Source organism: Eucyclogobius newberryi, unplaced genomic scaffold (genome assembly GCF_026437365.1).
Source record: "Eucyclogobius newberryi isolate DKJ021-1_F unplaced genomic scaffold, fEucNew1.0.hap1 SCAF_4, whole genome shotgun sequence".
Lineage (NCBI taxonomy): Eukaryota > Metazoa > Chordata > Actinopteri > Gobiiformes > Gobiidae > Eucyclogobius > Eucyclogobius newberryi.
In genome coordinates this window covers 5,518,026-5,545,124 of record NW_027316056.1, presented here as the reverse complement: position 1 = coordinate 5,545,124, position 27,099 = coordinate 5,518,026, and the positions used below count along the sequence as shown (strand labels likewise).

The window sequence follows — 27,099 nt, the reverse complement described above, 5'->3', positions numbered from 1 at the left end:
TCGTGCTTGTTCGTGCTGGTTCGTGCTTGTTCGTGCTGGTTCGTGCTTGTTCGTGCTTGTTCGTGCTTGTTCGTGCTGGTTCGTGCTTGTTCGTGCTTGTTCGTGCTGGTTCGTGCTTGTTCGTGCTTGTTCGTGCTTGTTCGTGCTTGTTCGTGCTTGTTCGTGCTTGTTCGTGCTGGTTCGTGCTGGTTCGTGCTGGTTCGTGCTTGTTCGTGCTTGTTCGTGCTTGTTCGTGCTTGTTCGTGCTTGTTCGTGCTTGTTCGTGCTGGTTCGTGCTGGTTCGTGCTTGTTCGTGCTGGTTCGTGCTTGTTCGTGCTGGTTCGTGCTTGTTCGTGCTGGTTCGTGCTTGTTCGTGCTTGTTCGTGCTTGTTCGTGCTTGTTCGTGCTTGTTCGTGCTTTACAAAGTGTATTTATTATAGTGTTACCAAGATTTCAGATGTCGTGTGCTTCTAGTAAGAATCTAGTGACACTCAGCATGCTCTTTTACATCTCATTGATTAGGAGATAAATATAAAGAAATAAACATTGTATCTACTCTAATATCTGGATAAATGTATGTGAAAGAAACGGTCCCAGACATGATTTGTTTATGGAAATACAACAACATGGGGGAGAAACATTTCAATGCCGTTGTGTTTTTCCTTCAGTTCAATTTTTCCATCCATCCATTTTCTACCGCTTGGTCCCTTTCGGGGTCGCGGGTGACTGGAGCCTATCCCAGTGACTTCGGGCCTTAGGCGGGGTACACCCTGTACAGTGGCCAACTTGTTGCAGGGTCAACACAGAGACATAGACATTACAGACAGTTCACGCTCACATTCATTCACTAGGGCCAATTTAGAGTCACCAATTTTACCTAACACATGCATGTCTTTGGACGGTGGGAGGAGCCGGAGAACCCGGAGAGAACCCACGGTAACACGGGGAGAACATGCAGACTCCGCCCAGAGAGATCATGTGATGTTGGTCTGGTCCGAGAATCGAACCCATGATCTCCTTCTTGGGAGGCAAGAGCGCTAACCGCCTTTGCCACCGTGCACCCCTTCAGTTCAGTCTTTGTGAACTGAAATGATGATGTTTCTGAAATGTTTCATCTGGAGTTCAGCTCTGCCACGCCCAACGTTTTATGGCCAAACAACTTTTCATTTTGTAATTTGAAGTCAAATAACACGGCAGACAAATGCTTCCTGTGGTGAAGAGAAGAGATCGTAAAAGCAAAACACTGGAATGCAAACGAGGCGGGTTAGAGCGCGTGAAGGTGGAACCAGGACGGAGCTAAAGGGATAAAACAGGGGTAAACCAGGACTGAACTAAAGGGATAAAACAGGGGTAAACCAGGACTGAACTAAAGGGATAAAACAGGGGTAAACCAGGACTGAACTATGAGGATAAAACAGGGGTAAACCAGGACTGAACTAAAGGGGTAAACAGGGGTAAACCAGGACTGAACTAAAGGGATAAACAGGGGTAAACCAGGACTGAACTAAAGGGATAAAACAGGGGTAAACCAGGACTGAACTATGGGGATAAAACAGGGGTAAACCAGGACTGAACTAAAGGGATAAACAGGGGTAAACCAGGATGAACTATAGGTATAAACAGGGGTAAACCAGGACGGAGCTAAAGGGATAAAACAGGGGTAAACCAGGACTGAACTAAAGGGATAAAACAGGGGTAAACCAGGACTGAACTAAAGGGATAAAACAGGGGTAAACCAGGACTGAACTATGAGGATAAAACAGGGGTAAACCAGGACTGAACTAAAGGGATAAACAGGGGTAAACCAGGACTGAACTAAAGGGATAAAACAGGGGTAAACCAGGACTGAACTATAGGGATAAAACAGGGGTAAACCAGGACTGAACTAAAGGGATAAACAGGGGTAAACCAGGACTGAACTATAGGTATAAACAGGGGTAAACCAGGACTGAACTAAAGGGATAAAACAGGGGTAAACCAGGACTGAACTATAGGGATAAAACAGGGGTAAACCAGGACTGAACTAAAGGGATAAACAGGGGTAAACCAGGACTGAACTATAGGTATAAACAGGGGTAAACCAGGACTGAACTAAAGGGATAAAACAGGGGTAAACCAGGACTGAACTATGAGGATAAAACAGGGGTAAACCAGGACTGAACTAAAGGGATAAAACAGGGGTAAACCAGGACTGAACTATAGGGATAAAACAGGGGTAAACCAGGACTGAACTAAAGGGATAAACAGGGGTAAACCAGGACTGAACTATAGGTATAAACAGGGGTAAACCAGGACAGAACTAAAGGGATAAAACAGGGGTAAACCAGGACTGAACTATGAGGATAAAACAGGGGTAAACCAGGACTGAACTAAAGGGATAAAACAGGGGTAAACCAGGACTGAACTATGAGGATAAAACAGGGGTAAACCAGGACTGAACTATAGGGATAAAACAGGGGTAAACCAGGACTGAACTAAAGGGATAAACAGGGGTAAACCAGGACTGAACTATAGGTATAAACAGGGGTAAACCAGGACTGAACTAAAGGGATAAAACAGGGGTAAACCAGGACTGAACTATGAGGATAAAACAGGGGTAAACCAGGACTGAACTAAAGGGATAAAACAGGGGTAAACCAGGACTGAACTATGAGGATAAAACAGGGGTAAACCAGGACTGAACTATAGGGATAAAACAGGGGTAAACCAGGACTGAACTAAAGGGATAAACAGGGGTAAACCAGGACTGAACTAAAGGGATAAAACAGGGGTAAACCAGGACTGAACTATGAGGATAAAACAGGGGTAAACCAGGACTGAACTAAAGGGATAAAACAGGGGTAAACCAGGACTGAACTATGAGGATAAAACAGGGGTAAACCAGGACTGAACTATAGGGATAAAACAGGGGTAAACCAGGACTGAACTAAAGGGATAAACAGGGGTAAACCAGGACTGAACTATAGGTATAAACAGGGGTAAACCAGGACTGAACTATAGGGATAAAACAGGGGTAAACCAGGACTGAACTAAAGGGATAAAACAGGGGTAAACCAGGACTGAACTATGAGGATAAAACAGGGGTAAACCAGGACTGAACTTTAGGGATAAAACAGGGATAAACCAGGACTGAACTATGAAGATAAAACAGGGGTAAACCAGGACTGAACTATAGGGATAAAACAGGGATAAACCAGGACTGAAGTCGGACCAAATCAGGACAGAACAGGGGTAAACACGGACCAGACCGTCGACATATTCAGCCCAGACGCAGCAGGATTTGACTGGCAGTTAAACTTTGAGTGTGGTTCACATGCAAATGATGGCAACGACAGAAAAGTCAGCAAACATAGACCATGATGCTTTGCTCCAGTGCTGTCTACCTAAGATATCAATAATTTATGCCATTTTTACATCGTTGTTGTTGAAGAAAATTAACTGCCTAATTTACACCAAAAAGAAAACCAGGCACAGTTTTTCAGGTTTTAGTGTGACTTTCGAGTTGTTTTTTGCATTGAAGGTGTTTTTTCCGTGTGCTGTTTGAAATGACTTACCCAGTTCATCCCGGAGGCCAGACAGTTCTTGCGTGAGCTCCTTCTTCTGTTTCAAAGCATCTTCGCGCTACAGAGAGAAAACACAAAACCAGGTTAAAATCATGAACAAGCAGGAGTAAACAACTGCTTTTAAAGATAAGGATCTGTGCGCAGTGGTCAGTGCAGGACTTTTACTGGAGTTTACAGCCAGGACACGGTCAAACGATCAAGGAACGGAGGTAAAAGAGGCCTAATGTGTAGTTACTTATTTACTCCAGGGGAACATTACTGAACTAAGTAAACCTGAAAGACAGTGACGCTTGGCCTGGTATGTTCTACAACATGGCATTTAACCTCTATATCTTCATGGAGACAAACAGGCGAAGTGACAGGTATTTAGAACAATTTGAACAATTAAAAATGCATGAAATTGATATAATATGATGAGGTATCGATCTCAATGGGTTTGTTTCCCAAATAAATAACTAAATAAATAATGCCACAGTGTTGAAAGTTCCAGAAAAAGATAAAATCTCCATGGAGACAAGCGCATGACACCAGAAACGTTGCAAACAGGACCTTTAAGTTTTTTTATTTTTACTGTAATCCTTTATAATAAGTTAATTACTTAAATGAGTTTCTATCGGATGTTGAAAAGCAGCAGATTAGAATAGTAAGTCTGTTTTAAATGTATTTGTACAATGTATATTTGCTCATTGAGGCTTTGTACACCAGCAGAAAGGACAGAAAGCGTGAGTTATCTGGACTTTTAGGATGACTGGACTGTTTATAATCTGCCTTTTCACTTATAAAGATGATGTTACTTCTCTGCTGCTTTTGTGCAAGATCCTACAAATGTGAGAGCTTTTTTAGTTGTTTTAGCAGTCTTCAGTCGACCAAGAATTTCCACTACAGTCCAATTACTATTCAGCCTGAAATAAATGTACCTCTTCATATCTCCATGTGGGTTTCCTCCGGTTTTGTTTCCTCCGGTTTCCCCCGTCCACACGGTAAAAACACACACAATAATCCTCCAGCTCAGTCCTGACTGTGATCCATGACTCAGCTCTGGGCCACAGGTTTGACAACTTCAGTGTCATTGACGGCTGGGTCAAATGCACACAACAACTTTCTTTACTTGCACAATAAAGCAAACCTTAAAGGACAATAACAATCCATTATGATGATAGAGCACCTTTAACTTTAAATGACATCACCCACATTGAATAATCTAGTTATTGGAGTTCAAATAGTTCAATTTCAAGTGTTTTTTGGCCTGTGACGGGTCTAATACTTACATAACAAATCATTTTAGGCCAGCTCACGCCTCTCCTCAGAGCAGGAATACAGATAAAAACTGGCTTCTGTGAGAACATATTTGAAGTTGTCCATAAATCGTTGCGCACTGAGGAGTTTGACAGTGTTTTTCCATCTGCTCCCACCAAAATACAGCAGCTAGACAAGACTTCAGGCTGTTTTGAAGTGATTATTACTAAACAGAGCATGAGCAGAAGTCAATTAAAGCTGTCGAGGCAAAGGTGTGGCTTTCAGAGTACTCAAAAATAGACTATTTGTGTGAAGTGATACGTCAAACAATGGGATAACCAATTCAATTAAATAAAACTCAAAGGAGAGATCGTTCAGGACGTTTCTGTGGTAACGCTTTGCCCCTTTGACTTCTCAACCCTTAAACTGCAGTGACGCGTTACCGTTTCAGGTCAGAGGTCGGGTCAGCAGGTTCTACACACACTCTGGCTGAGAGCATGAGTTTCCCTCATGTACAATTTGTGGAATTTATTGCCATTACATAACACGATACAGAGGATTCCAGAGATCATTTATTGCAGTGTCGCAACAAACAATAGCAATTTGAACATGGCTTAAAGCAGCAAATACCAAAACAACAAATATTACCCAGTTCAGTTGGACCTGGCTATTTGACCTGCGATTCACAGTTTGAGTTTGTACCAAATTTGTGTAAAAAGTAAATCTGCAAATGCCCAGATGAAACGCAGGTCTCTACTATCTCTCTAAACCTGTTTATTTTTCATTAAACATGAGCTCAACGTGCTAATAAACCTGAGCAAACAGATCTGTGCAGAGAAACATCGAGACCAACTGATTTTAGTGGAATATTTTATGAGTTTTTGTCTAAAAATAAACGTCATAAATCTTTCTTGGCAAACTCAATTTAACGTAAATGACTGCGACTGACAGTTAACATTTTAATTGGTTCTGGCTGCTTAAATAACGAGGATATAGGCAAGTTAACGACTAGCATGATTGACGCAAATTCGGTAGACAACGCCATGTGCAGTCCGACTTCTTCAGGACGCTATATGTCAAGTGTGTGAGAGTAAAAAGGCCCCCCTCGTCCCGGTTTATAGTCCCATGGGCACGTTTACGATTTTCAATGTTTGCTTTAGTCCACGGCACCAACGATAACCGCTCCATCCCAGTCCATAATGTTCTTTTTTTACATTCACAATGATCAGAAACGGTGGATTTGAGTTTTTTTCCTGTTCTGGTCTGCGTGAAGATTAATCGCAATTAAATCGAAATATGAATGGATGCAATTAACAAATCACAAAGGTTGCACATTTTTTAAGTAAAGTGTCACAATACAACAATATTATGCTGTCTTACCCTGCAGTTTAGATCCGTACAAACATGTTCTCATGAGCCTATTTCAGTCTCTGCCTCCTGGACGGTGGTTTCAAATGTAAAACACATAAATCGCAAATTTCATCATAATCACGGTTAGACATTCTTCTCAAATCGTGCAGCCAACATGACGTGGAAACTCTGAAGACATTTGCGTGTGGAGTCGAAACTGAAAAAATACTACTAAATATGAATAATGTCCAAATAGAATAGAACTTCATTTCAATAACAACAAACCTAAATGCAAAATATGACCAGATCAAGCATAAACCTGTAGTCCTTTTTATCTATCCTGAAGCAATAAAGCACAACAAAGAGCAATCCGCGCTGTTTATTTCCTAAACACGAAGGATCTTTGCGCCGCAGTCGCACACGTGCTCTGACAGCTGCGCCACTCACTTTGGCCTCTGCAGTAACAACAGTAGCACCGTCGTATACATGTTACAAAAGGAAAAATGTGTTTTGACTTTTGCTTTCACAGTCGTAAATGTCCATCTGTCGAGAGGGAAAGGGCCACAGTGAGGAACAGATGCCAGAAAACAAACGGGCAAAACCAAAGCAAAGAAGGATTTTGATGGGATGAATTATTGGAAAAGTTGGCTAATATGGTTAATTGAAATCGAAAAAAGAAAGAGCTTGTAAAAATAATGATATGGCAAGAAAAATAAACCTGAACACAAATTCTCACTCTGATGGAAATATTTTCAGTATTTTGAGTAAAATGTAAAAAAATAAACATTTTGTGACTCCTTTTTTTTCTTATTTAACCTTGTTCTGGGCTTTGTTTAGTGAAGTTAAGTCATGTAATTTTTTTATTTTAATTTAACTGAACTAATTGTGTCAAAATGTACAGTTATATTGCACTGATGTCATAATTAAAACAAAAAATGTCTTACTCTAACAACGTTTACAGTTTTTTTAAAGTCACATTCAAGAACAGGAATATTTCATTCATGATTTTCCTAATTTAGCCTCGTTTTGGTCTCAGTTTAAGGTTTAGTCTTGAACAAATGTTTGACTAGTGAATTATGGCATGTACATTTTTGTTTAAATTGAACCGAACTATCAAAAATGAAACAGAAATCATTTGAATTGCCACAAAGGCTGCAATTATTTAGGTAAAGCAATGTCCTCCGCTGTGTCTCCATGTCTTATTCTGTATAAAACCTGCTAATTCTGTACTTTAGACTTTTACAAACATGTTCTGAAACGCATGTGATACTTGTATTTAGAAGTTCATCTTTTAAGTGTTCGATGTCAGTGTTAATACTCCTGCACGTGTTGAAAATGCACTGAAAACTGAATTGTAAAGAGTTTTCCAGAAGCATTCAGGCGAAGGTGAGAAGAGTTCAGTCTGGCTTTGATTCAAGTTTTTCTAGATAAGTCAACACTGCATTTGCTCAATAAGGACACGTTGTCTCAAGCGGGACACACAGCCGTCCCAATCAAACAGTTTCAACAAAGGATTAAAAGTCAGAATTCAATAAACACATACATACAATTCACTGTACTTTCTAATACAACATAGAGCTATAAAGCGTTATGCAACATACAGTACAAACAATATAAAAAGATGGAACCAGGGTCTAAACCAGCATTAAACCAGGTCTGAAAGGGACTAAACCAGGTTCAAACTAGGACTAAACCAGGTCTTGAGCGAAAAAAGCCCAATGGAGGACAAATCATTACTGAAAAATACTTAAAATTGAACTTACAGAAATTGTACATGATGCTATGGTTGAATAAAAACTGCAGTAATAGGACTTTTGACTATACTGTATACTGGTCAAGACTTGGGTTCATTTTGTAGCTTGTTTTAAATATAAGAATACGAACAGCTGAGTCCGATATAGACCCAATAAAAGAAAAATAAAGAATAATGCTCGTACAATGTGTAAGTTTAGATCTCTTGTGTGCTAATGACAGTTCAATGGTTTGGAATGAGAAGTATGAGCGCCTCGAAGCACGCCTTTCATAATTCCTTTTTAATGACCAGTTTGTCAAATATTCCATTCAACATTCTCATGCTTAAATTATCATTGTATTGTTACAGAAACTGGTATAAATCAGGACTAGAACTGGACACAACCAGGGCTAAAAACCAGGGCAATAAGTCAAAACATGACCAAAACCAGAACATTTGCTCTAAAACAGGACTAAAATAGGTCAAGACCAGGGCAAAAAATCAGGACTATACCTAGAATAACCCAGCAATAAAGCAAGTTTAGAACAGGACTAAAACAAGGACTTAACCAGGACTGAAGTTTACCTTTAAACCTGGTCTAGACATGGACTTAACCAGGACTACAAATGGAAATGTCCAGGTCTAAACCAGAACTAAACCAGGCATAAACTGTGCTTAAACCTGGTCAAGACATGGAATAAACAATGGCTACGAATGGACTACACCAGTGCCAAAAAAAATGACTAAACCTAGCCCTGGTTTAGGGCGAAACCAGACTTAAACTAGGACTAAACCAGACTTAAACTAGGACTAAACCAGACTTAAACTAGAACTAAACCAGACTTAAACTAGGACTAAACCAGACTTAAACTAGAACTAAACCAGACTTAAACTAGGACTAAACCAGACTTAAACTAGGACTAAACCAGACTTAAACTAGGACTAAACCAGACTTAAACTAGGACTAAACCAGACTTAAACTAGGACTAAACCAGACTTAAACTAGGACTAAACCAGACTTAAACTAGAACTAAACCAGACTTAAACTAGGACTAAACCAGACTTAAACTAGGACTAAACCAGACTTAAACTAGAACTAAACCAGACTTAAACTAGAACTAAACCAGACTTAAACTAGGACTAAACCAGACTTAAACTAGAACTAAACCAGACTTAAACTAGGACTAAACCAGACTTAAACTAGGACTAAACCAGACTTAAACTAGAACTAAACCAGACTTAAACTAGGACTAAACCAGACTTAAACTAGGACTAAACCAGACTTAAACTAGAACTAAACCAGACTTAAACTAGAACTAAACCAGACTTGAACTAGGACTAAACCAGACTTAAACTAGAACTAAACCAGACTTAAACTAGGACTAAACCAGACTTAAACTAGGACTAAACCAGACTTAAACTAGAACTAAACCAGACTTAAACTAGGACTAAACCAGACTTAAACTAGAACTAAACCAGACTTAAACTAGGACTAAACCAGACTTAAATCAGACTTAAACTAGGGCTAAATCAGACTTAAACTAGGACTAAACCAGACTTAAACTAGGGCTAAACCAGACTTAAACTAGGGCTAAATCAGACTTAAACTAGGGCTAAACCAGACTTAAACTAGGGCTAAATCAGACTTAAACTAGGGCTAAACCAGACTTAAACTAGGGCTAAATCAGACTTAAACTAGGGCTAAATCAGACTTAAACTAGGGCTAAATCAGACTTAAACTAGGACTAAACCAGACTTAAACTAGGGCTAAACCAGACTTAAACTAGGGCTAAATCAGACTTAAACTAGGACTAAACCAGACTTAAACTATACCTAAACCTGGTCAGGACATGGAATAAACTACAAATTGACTAAACCAAGGCTCAAAACTGGACTAAACTGAAACAAATCTAAGTCTCTAAGAGGTCTAAATAAGGCCAAATCAAGACAATTCTCTTTAAAAAAAAACACGGACTAAACCAGAACTATAAATGGACTAAACCAGGGCCTAAAACTGGAGTATATCTCGAATAATCTAAGACTAAAGCAAGTCTAAACATGGCCAAATCAAACAATTCATTTTACAAAAACACAGACTAAACAAGGGCTACTAATGGACTAAAAAATATACCAAAAAACTAGACTAAAATAGATGAAATTAATTCCATTTCCAACATAATTCCCGCATTTAACTTTTCAGTTTCTACACATCCATTGACACCTAAACATGAGTGACCGACCTTCCTTTTCTTCTTGCGTTTTTGCACTTGATGTGAGGCTGGTTTGCTCTTCTTGGCCAGTGCTTTGCTGCCGTTGGCTCCCATGTCGCGCCGTCGTCCCGAACGATCATGAGCAACAACAAACGCACATGCTGAAGCCCAAAGCGTCGCCACTTCTTCTGCTTCTGCCACTTCTGCTTCTACTCTCCAAATGTTGCTGGCTCGTATTGACGGACAGCACGCCTGCCTCTGGCTCCTCCCTCCCTGTAAGACCTCCCCCGGTGCTCTCGGCCTCTCTTTCCTCACCTGCCTCTCTCTTTCCTCTGCGCTTTTTATTGTTGCCAAAATAGTACGATTCCAAATTTGATTTCAATACCATAATAATAATAATAATAATAATACACCCTTTAATAGAGGGCAAATTTCAACACAAAAATTATCACTTTTGAGTCTTATTCTAATTCTGATACTGATTAAAACCATATAAAGCTGTTCATATTTACCACTCAAATTAGTACTTAGTTTTGATTAAGGCTGTAACTTATGGTTGATTAGTTTTGATCATTATTGGATTTACGCTGTCATTTTTATAAAAGGTCTTATAAAAGTCCAGATAATGATTAAGATGATTGAAATAGTTTTTTTTTTTAATAGTTGACAAGTCACAATAAGGTACAGCCCTAGTTTTAATGCATTTCTTTCCTCCCTCTCCATCTTTTCCTCTCTCTCTCTCTTCTACTCTTTCTCCTTAGTCTCTCCTGAAATCGCCTTCCCTCTCCTTCCAAACCTTTTCTCTCTCTTTCTTTCCCTTTCGCCTTCTCCAATATTTCTCTCTTCTCTCCACCCTCCCTCTCTTCTATATCTCTCTCTACACCTCACATTCCTCCCTAACCCCTTTTTCCTCGCTCTTCTCTTTCTCCCTCTCACTTTCTCTTTTACCTATTCTCTCATACTGTTTCTCACTCCCTTCTCTTCTCTTTTCTGTCCCTCTCTCTCCTCACTCCCTCCTGTCTTTTCCTCTTTCCATTTCTCTCTCTTTGTTCTCCCTCCTGTGTTCCTTTCTCTCCTTCCTCCCCCCTTTCTCTCTCTCTCTCTCTTCACTACTTTTGCTGCACGGAAACTCTACGTTGCTGGAATGCGAGTTATTTTCGCTGCCACTCCCACTTTATTGCTTATCTTTGACTCTTTGAGGTGCAGGTCTGTCTGCGCGCACAACATTCTCCTTTTAACTGCCAGATTTCACAGTTTTTTTAGTGCTATGACACACGTCTTGACGGGGTTTACTCTGTCGAGGCTGTAAAATGTGCCACAACAGCTACATTTCTTGAATGAGGTTGGCGTTTTTAACATTCTTCAGAAAATATGTAAACTAACTCGAACCAAAGCCTAAAAACACAAGAGCTTGACCGTTCTGTAGATATGCCTGCAGCAATTTGATTTTGAAGGCATGATTCATGTTATTTTGATTCTGAGAGCAAAAGTTAAGTATATAGTTCTGAACTGTACAAAACAAGTGCCACACATCTGGATTTCACTTTCATGCAGAATCACTTTGATGCAGAAATGCCACAGCTGAATAAAAATAAAGCAAAATAAGGGTTTTTATGAATATTAAAAGGACTTAAATTTGTTTGCTGATTATTAGGACTAGATTTTGGCAAAATTACTAATAAGTTGTTGTTTTTTGAGAAGCACTGTATTTTCTAATTGTACAACTGCTAAACTACTACAAGAATCACAAGAACTATAGAAATCTAAACGACAGGATTAGCAAGTTTTTACACATAGTTGAGACAAGATATTTAGTTGTTTGCACAGGAAATGAGGTAAATAGGTGCAATCGTTGCAATTTGGTAAATGCAAATTCAGAATTTCAATTCGATTGTGATTCGGACAATATCTCTCTCTGAAATTGCAGCTGTAATTATCCAGGCTTGTTACAAATCCTCCAGCTATGGGTCAAACGCAGAGGGCAAATGTCGCTCATATGGACAATAGCTTCAGCCTTAAACTTCAAGGAGCATAAACTATTCCTCTGTGACCTCATGGACTACTGTGTCCTCCATTGTATCATGGTCCTTTACGGCCGACAACTCATAAAACAAATGACAGAAGGAGCAGAGGGATGACCCACCCTCCAAAACCCCCTTCTGCTCCCCTGGTTTAGCCCTGGTTTGGTACTGATGTGGTCCTGGTTTAATCCTGGTTTGGCCCTGGTTTGGTCCTGGTTTAGTCCTGGTTTAGCCCTGGCTTAGTCCTGGTTTAGTCCTGGTTTGGCCCTGGTTTAGTCCTGGTTTAGTCCTGGTTTAGTCCTGGTTTAGTCCTGGTTTGGTCCTGGTTTGGCCCTGGTTTGGCCCTGGTTTGGCCCTGGTTCAGTCCTGGTTTGGCCCTGGTTTAGTCCTGGTTTAGCCCTGGCTTAGTCGTGGTTTGGCCCTGGTTTAGTCCTGGTTTAGTCCTGGTTTGGTCCTGGTTTGGCCCTGGTTTGGCCCTGGTTTAGTCCTGGTTTGGCCCTGGTTTGGCCCTGGTTTTGTCCTGGTTTGGCCCTGGATTAGTCCTGGTTTAGTCCTGGTTTGGCCCTGGTTTAGTCCTGGTTTGGCCCTGGTTTAGTCCTGGTTTGGCCCTGGTTTAGTCCTGGTTTAGTCCTGGTTTGGCCCTGGTTTGGCCCTGGTTTAGCCCTGGTTTAGTCCTGGTTTAGTCCTGGTTTAGTCCCGGTTTGGCCGTGGTTTAGTCCTGGTGTGGCCCTGGTTTGGCCCTGGTTTAGTCCTGGTTTATCCTTGGTTTAGCCCTGGTTTAGTCCTGGTTTGGTCCTGGTTTAGTCCTGCTTTGGCCGTGGTTTAGTCCTGGTTTAGTCCTGGTTTAGTCCTGGTTTAGTCCTGGTTTAGTCCTGGTTTGGCCCTGGTTTGGTCCTGGTTTAGTCCTGGTTTGGCCCTGGTTTAGCCCTGGTTTAGTCCTGGTTTAGTCCTGGTTTGGCCCTGGTTTAGTCCTGGTTTAGTCCTGGTTTGGCCCTGGTTTAGCCCTGGTTTAGTCCTGGTTTAGTCCTGGTTTGGCCCTGGTTTAGTCCTGGTTTAGTCCTGGTTTAGTCCTGGTTTGGCCCTGGTTTAGTCCTGGTTTAGTCCTGGTTTAGTCCTGGTTTAGCCCTGGTTTAGTCCTGGTTTAGTCCTGGTTTAGTCCTGGTTTGGCCCTGGTTTAGTCCTGGTTTAGTCCTGGTTTGGCCCTGGTTTAGCCCTGGTTTAGTTCTGGTTTAGCCCTGGGGGAGGCTGAGCAGGACGTGTGCTGTGGTTTACGTTCACTCGCACCTTTTAAAAGAACCAGATTAGATAACGTTGGTATTAATAGTTTAGATAAGACTCCACGACAGCCGGGACATTCCTGCACCTCCCACGTGAACGCTGTCCACTTTACATCAAATATATATAAGCAAAGGTACTACTACTACAAACAGTCCCGCTTCAACTACTACTGGTACTACTACTACAAACAGTCCCGCTTCAACTACTACTGGTACTACTACTACAAACAGTCCCGCTTCAACTACTACTGGTACTACTACTACAAACAGTCCCGCTTCAACTACTACTGGTACTACTACTACAAACAGTCCCGCTTCAACTACTACTGGTATTACAACTACAAACACAAGTCCTGCTTCAACTACTACTGGTACTACAACTACAAACAGTCCCGCTTCAACTACTACTGGTACTACTACTACAAACAGTCCCGCTTCAACTACTACTGGTACTACTACTACAAACAGTCCCGCTTCAACTACTACTGGTACTACTACTACAAACAGTCCCGCTTCAACTACTACTGGTACTACTACTACAAACAGTCCCGCTTCAACTACTACTGGTACTACTACTACAAACAGTCCCGCTTCAACTACTACTGGTACTACTACTACAAACACAAGTCCTGCTTCAACTACTACTGGTACTACAACTACAAACACAAGTCCTGCTTCAACTACTACTGGTACTACAACTACAAACACAAGTCCTGCTTCAACTACTACTGGTACTACAACTACAAACAGTCCCGCTTCAACTACTACTGGTACTACAACTACAAACAGTCCTGCTTCAACTACTACTGGTACTACAACTACAAACAATCCCGCTTCAACTACTACTGGTACTACAACTACAAACACAAGTCCCGCTTCAACTACTACTGGTACTACTACTACAAACACAAGTCCTGCTTCAACTACTACTGGTACTACAACTACAAACAGTCCCGCTTCAACTACTACTGGTACTACAACTACAAACACAAGTCCTGCTTCAACTACTACTGGTACTACAACTACAAACACAAGTCCCGCTTCAACTACTACTGGTACTACAACTACAAACACAAGTCCTGCTTCAACTACTACTGGTACTACAACTACAAACAATCCCGCTTCAACTACTACTGGTACTACAACTACAAACACAAGTCCTGCTTCAACTACTACTGGTACTACAACTACAAACAATCCCGCTTCAACTACTACTGGTACTACAACTACAAACACAAGTCCCGCTTCAACTACTACTGGTACTACAACTACAAACAGTCCTGCTTCAACTACTACTGGTACTACAACTACAAACACAAGTCCTGCTTCAACTACTACTGGTACTACAACTACAAACACAAGTCCCGCTTCAACTACTACTGGTACTACAACTACAAACACAAGTCCTGCTTCAACTACTACTGGTACTACAACTACAAACAATCCCGCTTCAACTACTACTGGTACTACAACTACAAACACAAGTCCTGCTTCAACTACTACTGGTACTACAACTACAAACAATCCCGCTTCAACTACTACTGGTACTACAACTACAAACACAAGTCCCGCTTCAACTACTACTGGTACTACAACTACAAACAGTCCTGCTTCAACTACTACTGGTACTACAACTACAAACAATCCCGCTTCAACTACTACTGGTACTACAACTACAAACACAAGTCCCGCTTCAACTACTACTGGTACTACTACTACAAACACAAGTCCTGCTTCAACTACTACTGGTACTACAACTACAAACACAAGTCCTGCTTCAACTACTACTGGTACTACAACTACAAACACAAGTCCCGCTTCAACTACTACTGGTACTACTACTACAAACACAAGTCCTGCTTCAACTACTACTGGTACTACAACTACAAACAGTCCCGCTTCAACTACTACTGGTACTACAACTACAAACAGTCCTTCTTCAACTACTACTGGTACTACAACTACAAACACAAGTCCTGCTTCAACTACTACTGGTACTACAACTACAAACAGTCCCGCTTCAACTACTACTGGTACTACAACTACAAACAGTCCTGCTTCAACTACTACTGGTACTACAACTACAAACAATCCCGCTTCAACTACTACTGGTACTACAACTACAAACACAAGTCCCGCTTCAACTACTACTGGTACTACTACTACAAACACAAGTCCTGCTTCAACTACTACTGGTACTACAACTACAAACAGTCCCGCTTCAACTACTACTGGTACTACAACTACAAACACAAGTCCTGCTTCAACTACTACTGGTACTACAACTACAAACACAAGTCCCGCTTCAACTACTACTGGTACTACAACTACAAACACAAGTCCTGCTTCAACTACTACTGGTACTACAACTACAAACAGTCCCGCTTCAACTACTACTGGTACTACAACTACAAACAGTCCTGCTTCAACTACTACTGGTACTACAACTACAAACAATCCCGCTTCAACTACTACTGGTACTACAACTACAAACACAAGTCCCGCTTCAACTACTACTGGTACTACTACTACAAACACAAGTCCTGCTTCAACTACTACTGGTACTACAACTACAAACAGTCCCGCTTCAACTACTACTGGTACTACAACTACAAACACAAGTCCTGCTTCAACTACTACTGGTACTACAACTACAAACACAAGTCCCGCTTCAACTACTACTGGTACTACTACTACAAACACAAGTCCTGCTTCAACTACTACTGGTACTACAACTACAAACAGTCCCGCTTCAACTACTGCTGGTACTACAACTACAAACAGTCCCGCTTCAACTACTACTGGTACTACTACTAAAAACACAAGTCCTGCTTCAACTACTACTGGTACTACTACTACAAACACAAGTCCTGCTTCAACTACTACTGGTACTACAACTACAAACAGTCCCGCTTCAACTACTACTGGTACTACAACTACAAACAGTCCTTCTTCAACTACTACTGGTACTACAACTACAAACACAAGTCCTGCTTCAACTACTACTGGTACTACAACTACAAACAGTCCCGCTTCAACTACTACTGGTACTACAACTACAAACACAAGTCCTGCTTCAACTACTACTGGTACTACAACTACAAACAGTCCCGCTTCAACTACTACTGGTACTACAACTACAAACACAAGTCCTGCTTCAACTACTACTGGTACTACAACTACAAACACAAGTCCTGCTTCAACTACTACTGGTACTACAACTACAAACAGTCCCGCTTCAACTACTACTGGTACTACTACTACAAACACAAGTCCTGCTTCAACTACTACTGGTACTACAACTACAAACAGTCCCGCTTCAACTACTACTGGTACTACAACTACAAACACAAGTCCTGCTTCAACTACTACTGGTACTACAACTACAAACACAAGTCCTGCTTCAACTACTACTGGTACTACAACTACAAACAATCCCGCTTCAACTACTACTGGTACTACAACTACAAACACAAGTCCTGCTTCAACTACTACTGGTACTACAACTACAAACACAAGTCCCGCTTCAACTACTACTGGTACTACTACTACAAACACAAGTCCTGCTTCAACTACTACTGGTACTACAACTACAAACAGTCCCGCTTCAACTACTACTGGTACTACAACTACAAACACAAGTCCTGTTTCAACTACTACTGGTACTACAACTACAAACACAAGTCCCGCTTCAACTACTACTGGTACTACTACTACAAACACAAGTCCTGCTTCAACTACTACTGGTACTACTACTACAAACACAAGTCCTGCTTCAACTACTACTGGTACTACAACTACAAACAGTCCCGCTTCAACTACTACTGGTACTACAACTACAAACAGTCCTGCTTCAACTACTACTGGTACTACTACTACAAACACAAGTCCTGCTTCAACTACTACTGGTACTACAACTACAAACAGTCCCGCTTCAACTACTACTGGTACTACAACTACAAACACAAGTCCTGCTTCAACTACTACTGGTACTACAACTACAAACACAAGTCCCGCTTCAACTACTACTGGTACTACTACTAAAAACACAAGTCCTGCTTCAACTACTACTGGTACTACTACTACAAACACAAGTCCTGCTTCAACTACTACTGGTACTACAACTACAAACAGTCCCGCTTCAACTACTACTGGTACTACAACTACAAACAGTCCTGCTTCAACTACTACTGGTACTACAACTACAAACAGTCCTGCTTCAACTACTACTGGTACTACTACTACAAACACAAGTCCTGCTTCAACTACTACTGGTACTACAACTACAAACAGTCCCGCTTCAACTACTACTGGTACTACAACTACAAACACAAGTCCTGCTTCAACTACTACTGGTACTACAACTACAAACAGTCCCGCTTCAACTACTACTGGTACTACTACTACAAACACAAGTCCTGCTTCAACTACTACTGGTACTACAACTACAAACACAAGTCCTGCTTCAACTACTACTGGTACTACAACTACAAACAGTCCCGCTTCAACTACTACTGGTACTACAACTACAAACACAAGTCCTGCTTCAACTACTACTGGTACTACAACTACAAACAATCCCGCTTCAACTACTACTGGTACTACAACTACAAACACAAGTCCTGCTTCAACTACTACTGGTACTACAACTACAAACACAAGTCCCGCTTCAACTACTACTGGTACTACTACTACAAACACAAGTCCTGCTTCAACTACTACTGGTACTACAACTACAAACAGTCCCGCTTCAACTACTACTGGTACTACAACTACAAACACAAGTCCTGCTTCAACTACTACTGGTACTACAACTACAAACAGTCCCGCTTCAACTACTACTGGTACTACAACTACAAACAGTCCCGCTTCAACTACTACTGGTACTACAACTACAAACACAAGTCCTGCTTCAACTACTACTGGTACTACAACTACAAACACAAGTCCTGCTTCAACTACTACTGGTACTACAACTACAAACAGTCCCGCTTCAACTACTACTGGTACTACAACTACAAACAGTCCCGCTTCAACTACTACTGGTACTACAACTACAAACACAAGTCCTGCTTCAACTACTACTGGTACTACAACTACAAACAGTCCCGCTTCAACTACTACTGGTACTACAACTACAGAATAGGTTGCACAACAACACAAATATGTAAATAGGGATAAGCTACTACTATTTCCTGATTACAACACAAAGATAAATAAGATCTGAGATGAGACTAAACCAGAACTAAATGTAGACCAATACTTCCTCCAGACCTGGATTAAACAAACTCCTATAGAATAAAGCAAGACTAAGTCAGGACTACAGAAAAACTAAATCAGGTCTAAAGAAGGCCAAATGTGATCTAAATTAAAATGCATCACAAAACAAAAATGTTTAAACCACAATTGTACCATTTAGTTTTTAAATCCATTGTTTCTATTTTAGTTTATCTGCATTTGAATAAAAATAACTCAATGAGGACATAATTAGGAATCAAAAACTGTAACAGATTTAAAGGCTTAACAAGCACTGTAAATAGATTAAAATGGAATAACAGTGAAACAGCATTAAATAAAATGTATGTTAAAGTCCAAATTAAATATAATCACTACGGAACAAAAGCCTCATGTTACGTTATGTTTCTATTGGGCCACATATTCCTAAATGAGAACAATAAAGGACTAAGTCAGGACAACACAGAGTCTTAAACTTAACCCTGTAGTAAACCGTGTCTAAAGCAGATATAAAGCAGCTCTAAAAGCACCTTGCACACGCAGCTGCAGTGACAGAACAGTAAACAGGAACAGCATGCTCAGAGTTATGTAACAGCCACATAAACGCACGAGCAGCAGGAGATAACAAGTTGTTTTATAAGTGACTTTCCCTCAGCAAAAGCTTTGCACAAAGATAACGACACAGAACTCCCACTAAACAGGTTTAAGTCCGTGTAAATGACTTGCATAACACGCTACGTTGTTGTGTGACACTTAGAAGCAGCATGTTTTTAGAAGCTAATGCAAGGCTCAGAGTCGACTTTCTGATTGTGGCTGTCAACAGTTCAGTTAACAGTTTGTAAAAGGTATTTATTGTTGCCTTTGTGAAATTTAACTTTTTTTGACTCATCTTTCAAAGACAGGAGCTGAAGATTAGCCCACAGGGAGAACAAGCAAACTCATCACAGAAAGGTCACTGGATTCTTACTTCTTTAGGCAAGAATACTAACCAAAATTCAACTTTGTATAAATGGTAAAGTACTAGACTAAACCTTAGACTTAAATTAGTAGACGTGGCATTTGATGCTAACGTTAATGCTAATGACAACTTAGCAATTTTAGGTTTAGGTAGAACTACGGAAACAGTCCCCAGTATTTTTTTCCAATCCGTGAATTTTCAGATTGATGAAAATCTGGCATTGCTAAAGTGTATTATTTATGTTATTACATGTTTTCAATGTGAAAAAGTCCTCAAAGTATCATGTATACACAGGAAGCTGAAACCCATGAATAGCCGTCAGCATTAGCCATAAGCATTAGTTGTTAGCATTAGCCCGGTCAGTTATGAATAATCAAAATGATTCGTCTGGTACCAACCCATCAACGACATTAATGTCAGGTCAAAGTCTCATTAAAAGTCACTGATGTTTTATTTTAGATGATTTTATTTCACTGGACTGGCATCTGAGCTAAAGGCTAACGAACTGATGTTGTGCTTCAGGTAAAAATCTGATGACACTAAACATTTTTATGTTATTGGTCAGGAGAAGGGATGTCAGGATTAATCAATGTTTATTCAGGTAACAATATAACTGTCAGAACTAAAACATGATCATTATGAAATTGTATTAATTATAAAAAAAAAGAAGCCAAATTAAGTTTTTCTGGCTTTTCGTTGTAGTTTTTGTCATATTAATTTGTCATTCAGAAAGTTTAATTTTATAAAGCTGGTCACAAACTTGAGGAATGACAAATTGTTAGACATTGTAAATGAAAGAAAATGGAAGATTTCCCTGTTGTTTGGTCACGGCGTCAGAACTCGTGAATAATCATTGGCCCCTTCACTTGTGTCGGAACCCTTGATTTGACACAACGCCTGGACTTTGTGTACTAAAAATAGCGGAAGAGTTTATCATAAATGACAGTAGTTTATAGAATGACCTAAGTCGTGGTCCAAATTGCCAAGTGAAAATGTCCACACGTGACACTGTATGTTTGCTCTGCCAGTGAAGAGCGCATTAGCAGCAGCTGCAACGGAGGAAAACCATAACTCCACATGAGCTCATAATGACAGTGCAAATATTGACTCGGCTCCTTCAGTGAGTCCTTCTGCAGACAGACACATCCTGGAGCCCCGCACGGCAAACCACCAGCAGAAGAGCGACCATTCACAAAGGAGAAGTTCAAAAGATGAATAAAATGATGCCATGACTTACTTTTATTTTCTGGATTTTAACAGCGCCTAAGTTGTGTGGAACTCTGCGTTTTTTACTTATTTATTACAATTTTAGGGTTTAACTTGTGCTTATATGCTGAGAATATCCTTGGGCAGGACATTTCACCCACACTGCTCAGTCTGCATGTGGTGTGTGAGTGACAGGTGGTGGTTGGAAGAGAAAATGTAAAGCACTTACAGTGTCCATGTATAAAGACACTATATCAATTAGTGATGTCAGGCTTTAGCCGTCTACTCCATTAATCTGGCTTTAGCTTTAGTCACGCTAAATAGTTAACTCATTATTTTATTTAGATTATTAAAATATATATGGGACAGCAGCAGAAAGTATAAAGTATGAAGTGACTGAAGATGTGTTTAATCTGACTTTATAGATTGACCTTATTCCCGCCCACTTTTCTTCTTTTTCCCCACGTATCGGCGCGTCAATGCAATGCCACTTCCGGTCCAGCAGGAACTCCGTTAGTTTGAATGGAGAACGAGGGTCTTGCTGCTAAAAGATGCTCTAAAGTAGATTCATTTGTGTAAAATGTCCAATGTTCATGTGACCAACAAGTCCTCAACGCTCCAATTCACTGGGCGGCCTGAAAACGGCTTTTTAGTCTGTGTAGAAGTTATTTTCTCTTAAAGTTGGCAGCCCTGTGTTCACTAATACAACCGGAATGAAACGTTTTGAAAGCTTCTGCCAGATTTTTGCCACCGTCCCCTTCAGTGGACGGTTATGTCTTTAGTAACAGTAGTTATTTAATTACATGTGTTTTTATGGGGTCAAAACAGCTTGAAATACATTCTAATATTCGGCTGTCTGCTTGTCTCCAATGTAGACGGACATGTCCAATGCCATTCTGAGGAACATTCCAGGCAACGCAATAACGTCTCCATGAAGATGTAAGCAGTGCACCTTTAACAACACACATGTCATCATACAGTTCAATACATTCAATAATGCACATATTCAGTAATGAACTATAAATTAATTATATTGTCATATAATTATTGTGATTCATAATCAACTTGTCAGCTTTTCCATTTGTCCTATATGGTAAAATGAGACTGTGCATTTCGAAACTGGTCCTTCCCATGAGCTTATGTCAGCGCTTAGCCACAATCACTATGCTATTATTCACAACATACACCTGTGCAGGTTATAATTTATAAAGAATTACAAAGGCTACAGTACAGGTAATATTACTACACATACTGCCTGTCTGGCCACATCTGACTTTCAGACACTTTCTGACACAACAAAGTCCTTTTAACAGTTTGAACAGCAGCTTTGAACAGAGTTTTACAAGGTTGAACATTTCAAGTTGTTGTAATTGATTTTTACAATCTTAAAAAAAAAAAAAAAAATTAATCACAATTTATTGTCACTTTTATTGTCACTTACCTACTGCACTCTGAACATAATAATTATTCACCGCAATGAGTTTATAAGCGCTTTTCACCACTTTCAGAGGCCATCATGGTAGCATGCTAATAATGCATATCCTGGTTCTCATTGCCATCATGATAAAGCTAACAACAACAACAACAACAACAAATATAGCCGCAAGCGGCAATGATCGGCCCTCGCCACGCCGCAAGAGGAGGGGGCGCTAACGCGCCCCAATTGTCCTTTTATTACGCCTACTGCTGAATCTGTGACGCTGTCACATCTTCTCCCCTTTGTTTTACCATCAAAAAGCTATTTTATTTTGAATTCTTGGCAAAATGTGCAGCTTTGCCGCACAGAGACCGTGACTCTTTGAATAAAAATGTGGATAACTTTTGATGGTCCTGAAGATGAGTCTCACCAAATTTCAGGTTAATAGGGCTAACGCCCTGGGAGGAGTTTGTGAAAGTCTAAAGTGTAAACATGTTCTGGTGATTTCCCCATTGGAATAACATGGGAGGTTTCGGTCATCGCTACGGCAACGCCATAACAATGACATGGGTCTCATTGACTTTTTTGATGGGGATGCCAAAATTGAGTTGTGTGTCAAATTTCATATAATTTCGCAAAACTAAACATTTAACCTCCATATAAAATCTGTAGGGGGCGCTGTGGCTCCAAATTAATTTATTTCACTTCAAGTAGGTTTAGGGCAAAGAGTTTAACAACTGATTCTAATTTGACGCAATTCGGACTTTATCTGCGCAAACGGCAGAAATGTTAAATTTGGGAGATTTCTGAAATTCTTGCTACAGTTTGCGGCTTCGCCGCACAGAGACCGTGACAGGTATCAATGTAATTTGGATAACTTTTGATGTCCCACTCCTCAGTAGCATTTTCACCAAATTTCAGCTTTTTAGGGCCAACGCCCTGGGAGGAGTTCGTAAAAGTACGACGTTTGGAAAAACTCCAGAGTCATGTTTAGCCATTTTTGAAGCAATATGGCCGACATTTGGTTGGGCGGACGGCATTGTCGTAATAATATTTTTTACTTCTCTTGTCACCATCTACCTCTGCGCCAAATTTCATGATTCTACGATCAGATTTTTTTTGGGTCATTTCCCATCTCTCAATGCATTTTTGGTACATTTGGGAGCGCTGACGCGCCAATTTTTTTTATTTTAGAAAAAGGAAATAGCCAGAATGTAGAGAGGCACGATTTTTAGAGGTGTGCTAATTTTTGTGACTTTTCGTCAATGTTCACTGGGTGAAAAATAGGGGGGTTGGTCCCGAGAAGAAGAAGAAGAAAGAAAGAAAGAATAATATTCCGATGCGAAAACAATGTTTCCCATTTTTCAAATATCATAAACTATACATTTTCGGAAAGCGCTCGCGCTTTCCTACCTCATGGTGTGGGTCCCTGGTCACTGACGGGTACTTTTGTTAATTTTGAGTGGGCTCCGCCCACTTTGTGTTTTTGGCCCTCTATACAGTAATAATGTTCAATTTTTGCATTACATGCTTATATGCACGGAACATGCAAAAGATGGGGAACGTATTTGTGAGCTACTTAGCGCAAATGAGTGCTTTATATAGGGATGATCATCCCAATGTAAAGTGCTCGTTTAGTGCGCACTTTTGCACGGGCTTCGCCCGTTTACAAAGGTAATGTTCCATTTTCCTACTATTAATTAGTATGCACGGGGCGTGCATGAGTGAAGGAGTGCGTTAGTGAGTGTCTGGAAGTGGGCGAGCGCTTCGCGCTCGATTTCGTGCGCACTACGTGCGCACTTTCGCAGCCGTGTTTTGCAGATTAATAGGCCTCTCGCCAGCTTGTGGCGCTCGGGCCTAACTAGCATGCTAACAGTGCACTTCCTGGTTCCCTTTGCCATCATGATAAAGCTAACAACAACAACAACAACTAGCATGCTAAACAGTGCACTTCCTGGTTCCCTTTGCCATCATGATAAAGCAAACAACAACAACAACAACAACAACTAGCATGCTAACAGTGCACTTCCTGGTTCCCTTTGCCATCACGATAAAGCTAACAACAACAACAACAACTAGCATGCTAACAGCGCACTTCCTGGTTCCCTTTGCCATCATGATAAAGCTAAAAACAACAACAACAACTAGCATGCTAACAGTGCACTTCCTGGTTCCCTTTGCCATCATGATAAAGCTAAAAACAACAACAACAACTAGCATGCTAACAGTGCACTTCCTGGTTCCCTTTGCCATCATGATAAAGCTAAAAACAACAACAACTAGCAGGTTAAGAGCGCACTTCCTGGTTCTCATTGCCATCGTGATAAAGCTAACAATGACAACTAGCATGCTAACAGCACACTTGCTGGTTCTCATTTTGACCCTAAGAGCTGCTTTTATGATGTGCATGTGTGACAAAACATTTTACACTTAAAGGTTGAATGGACAATTTTTTTGGCCCAAATCTGAGTCTTATTTCCTCGTGGCGTGGACTGCCGATTAGTCCTGCCACGTATCAATCATAAAACGCACCTACCGCTCACCTGCAGCCGCATGTGGCTCGTCCCCATGAGAGCAGCATGTTTCCGCGTGTCTAAGCGCATTGATCTATCATAATATAGTTCCGTCAGTGTACGGGACAAAATTAAGACAGAGAAAGACAGTTCGAGTTGACTCTGAAGAGACGGAAATCTACGGGAGACGAGAGATGCGATGCGCTCCGTCGCGCTAATAAACAAACGCACGTGTGTGTTGTATCAGTCCGCACGGGGGAGTGGCATGCGCACTTCCGCCTGAGTTCTCAAATCGCAGAAAAATCGTCCATAACGCCTTAAAGGACCCTTTTAGAAAAAACATTTTAATACATACATTTTAATAAGACATTTCTATTTGAACAAACAATCAATATTAGACAATCTAAAATGTACACATATACGTTTTGTCCCTTAATGATTTTTGTAAATGTGTTCAGACATGTCGCCTCAGTCACTGCTGCTATTGCTATGCTAACGGCTAAAAACAACCATCCCAATCCATGCTACACAATGACTAATGACAGCTCTGGTAATAACAGGCTGCTGTTGTGCCACAGGGGAGGGAGGGTCTGTGGAAGAGCTGCTTCCACCTCACTTTACCACATTTACCTCCTCGCAGGCACAAACACAGGAGCAGTCAAGGGATTTAACATGTCAAACATGTCTGCAAAGTCATTTTCACTAGAGGTGGGTAAAGTTGTCCAAATCTATACTCAAGTAGAAATAACATTTTAATAATTCAAATAATTCAGTGAGTAAAGGAAATACTGATTTATCAAATATAAATTTTTGACCGGCAAACCATAAAACCATGCTGGTATTTCCAATGAGAGCATGGACTGAAAGAGAGACATAAATATAAAAAAACATATAGACCACATGAAGCTTGTGTCACGTGCAAAGGGAAGATGAATTAAACCTTCACTCAAGCAGAGCTACTGTTTGAGACTATTTGTTTTTACGATTGCTCATTACTGCCCACTTCTGTTAGGGGATTAACATTGCAATTTCAAAAGGTGTATAATATTACATACATTTGACAAAAAATGTAATAAAATAACTGCTGTAACAGATTTTATTCAAATTAGAGCTGCGTAATTAATCCAATTTGAATTGTGATGGAGATTCAATAATTTGAAATCATCAATGAAAGTCTTGGGTCTTTGCACTGATTAAAATGCTGTGTTGTTATGTCCTAGAAACTAATATAGAAAGAAGAGGAGGGTGACACTGACAAAAATATATATCAATATTATTTCGTGAGTATCCCTATAATCCAGCGAAACTGTGCTAAAACATGTTTCTACATATATTAAATGACCCACAGGAAATATCACTATATACCCTTATTTGGGTTACTATCTCCCCCCAGTAAATGTAAGTAGCATTACTAAGCCAGGCAACATAACAACACAGTGATAATGCAACAGTCCTGAGAGACTGGCTCACTGTATCATACAAAAATATGACAGTATTGCTTTAAAACAAATATTTGTCAGACAGAGATCAGTGCGTGTTAAAACAGGCTCAGATCCCCACAGATTGTCTGGTGATTGAACGGTGAAGGTATATTTAAGTTGTATGAGTATTTACAGTAAACCAGTCCCAGTTACGTGAGGTAATCATTAAATCACAGACTCGTTTATAATTGTTTGGGTTTGTATGGAAGCCCTGGGGGGACATACAGTGCTGTTAATATGGACCGTAAAAGCCAACCTTACCTGACCTACCATACTTTATACAACATCAAATTAAATATAGTTTTATAATTAACTGGTAAACCTTTGGCTCAGGTTTGCTTTACATTATAGATATAGATTTATATGTGGACAGCATTTATTTTTTTTTCTTTGGTCTGGCCTGAAGGCTTTATTAGGCAGGACAGGGGTGAGACATTCAGCAAATGACAGAGGGCTGTGGCGGTAGCAACCACACATGTGCAATACCCTCTATCACCACATCAATAACATTACATCGCCTGACTACAATTACCAACAGCTCTTTGGAGGATAAACAAATGGGTGGACTTTTTGTGAAGCTGACACTGTAGTTTGACTTATTTTGTTAATATAAGCAGTAGAGCTGCTGTTTGATTGAACATTTTTTGGGGTTAAATAATTCCAATTTCGAAGCTAAAGCCTATTCACCAAACACTTTGCTATGGATTGGCACTTTTTGCTCTAGATTGGCACTTCCGTTGTATTTGCACTTTCGGTCCAGCAGGAACTCCCTTCACTTCACAGGACAACGAGGGAAAAGTCTCGCCACTAAAATATGCTATAATGCTATAAAGTAAAGAGTGATTTGTGTCCAATGTTCATGTGATCAACAGTCAATAATGCAGCGATTCCCTGGACCTGAAACCACTTTGTGTCTGTGTA

At 40.4% G+C, this 27,099-nt stretch overlaps 1 protein-coding gene across 1 annotated transcript in view; it reads right to left on the bottom strand.

Annotated features, from left to right (window-relative positions):
* The window catches only part of LOC140377274 (uncharacterized), a 94,498-nt gene that overhangs the window by 17,929 nt on the left and 49,470 nt on the right, over positions 1-27,099 (bottom strand). Inside the window, exon 7 of the mRNA XM_072462620.1 lies at positions 3,534-3,600. Coding sequence (XP_072318721.1) covers positions 3,534-3,600 — 67 coding nt within the window. The remainder of the gene's footprint in view (positions 1-3,533; positions 3,601-27,099) is intronic.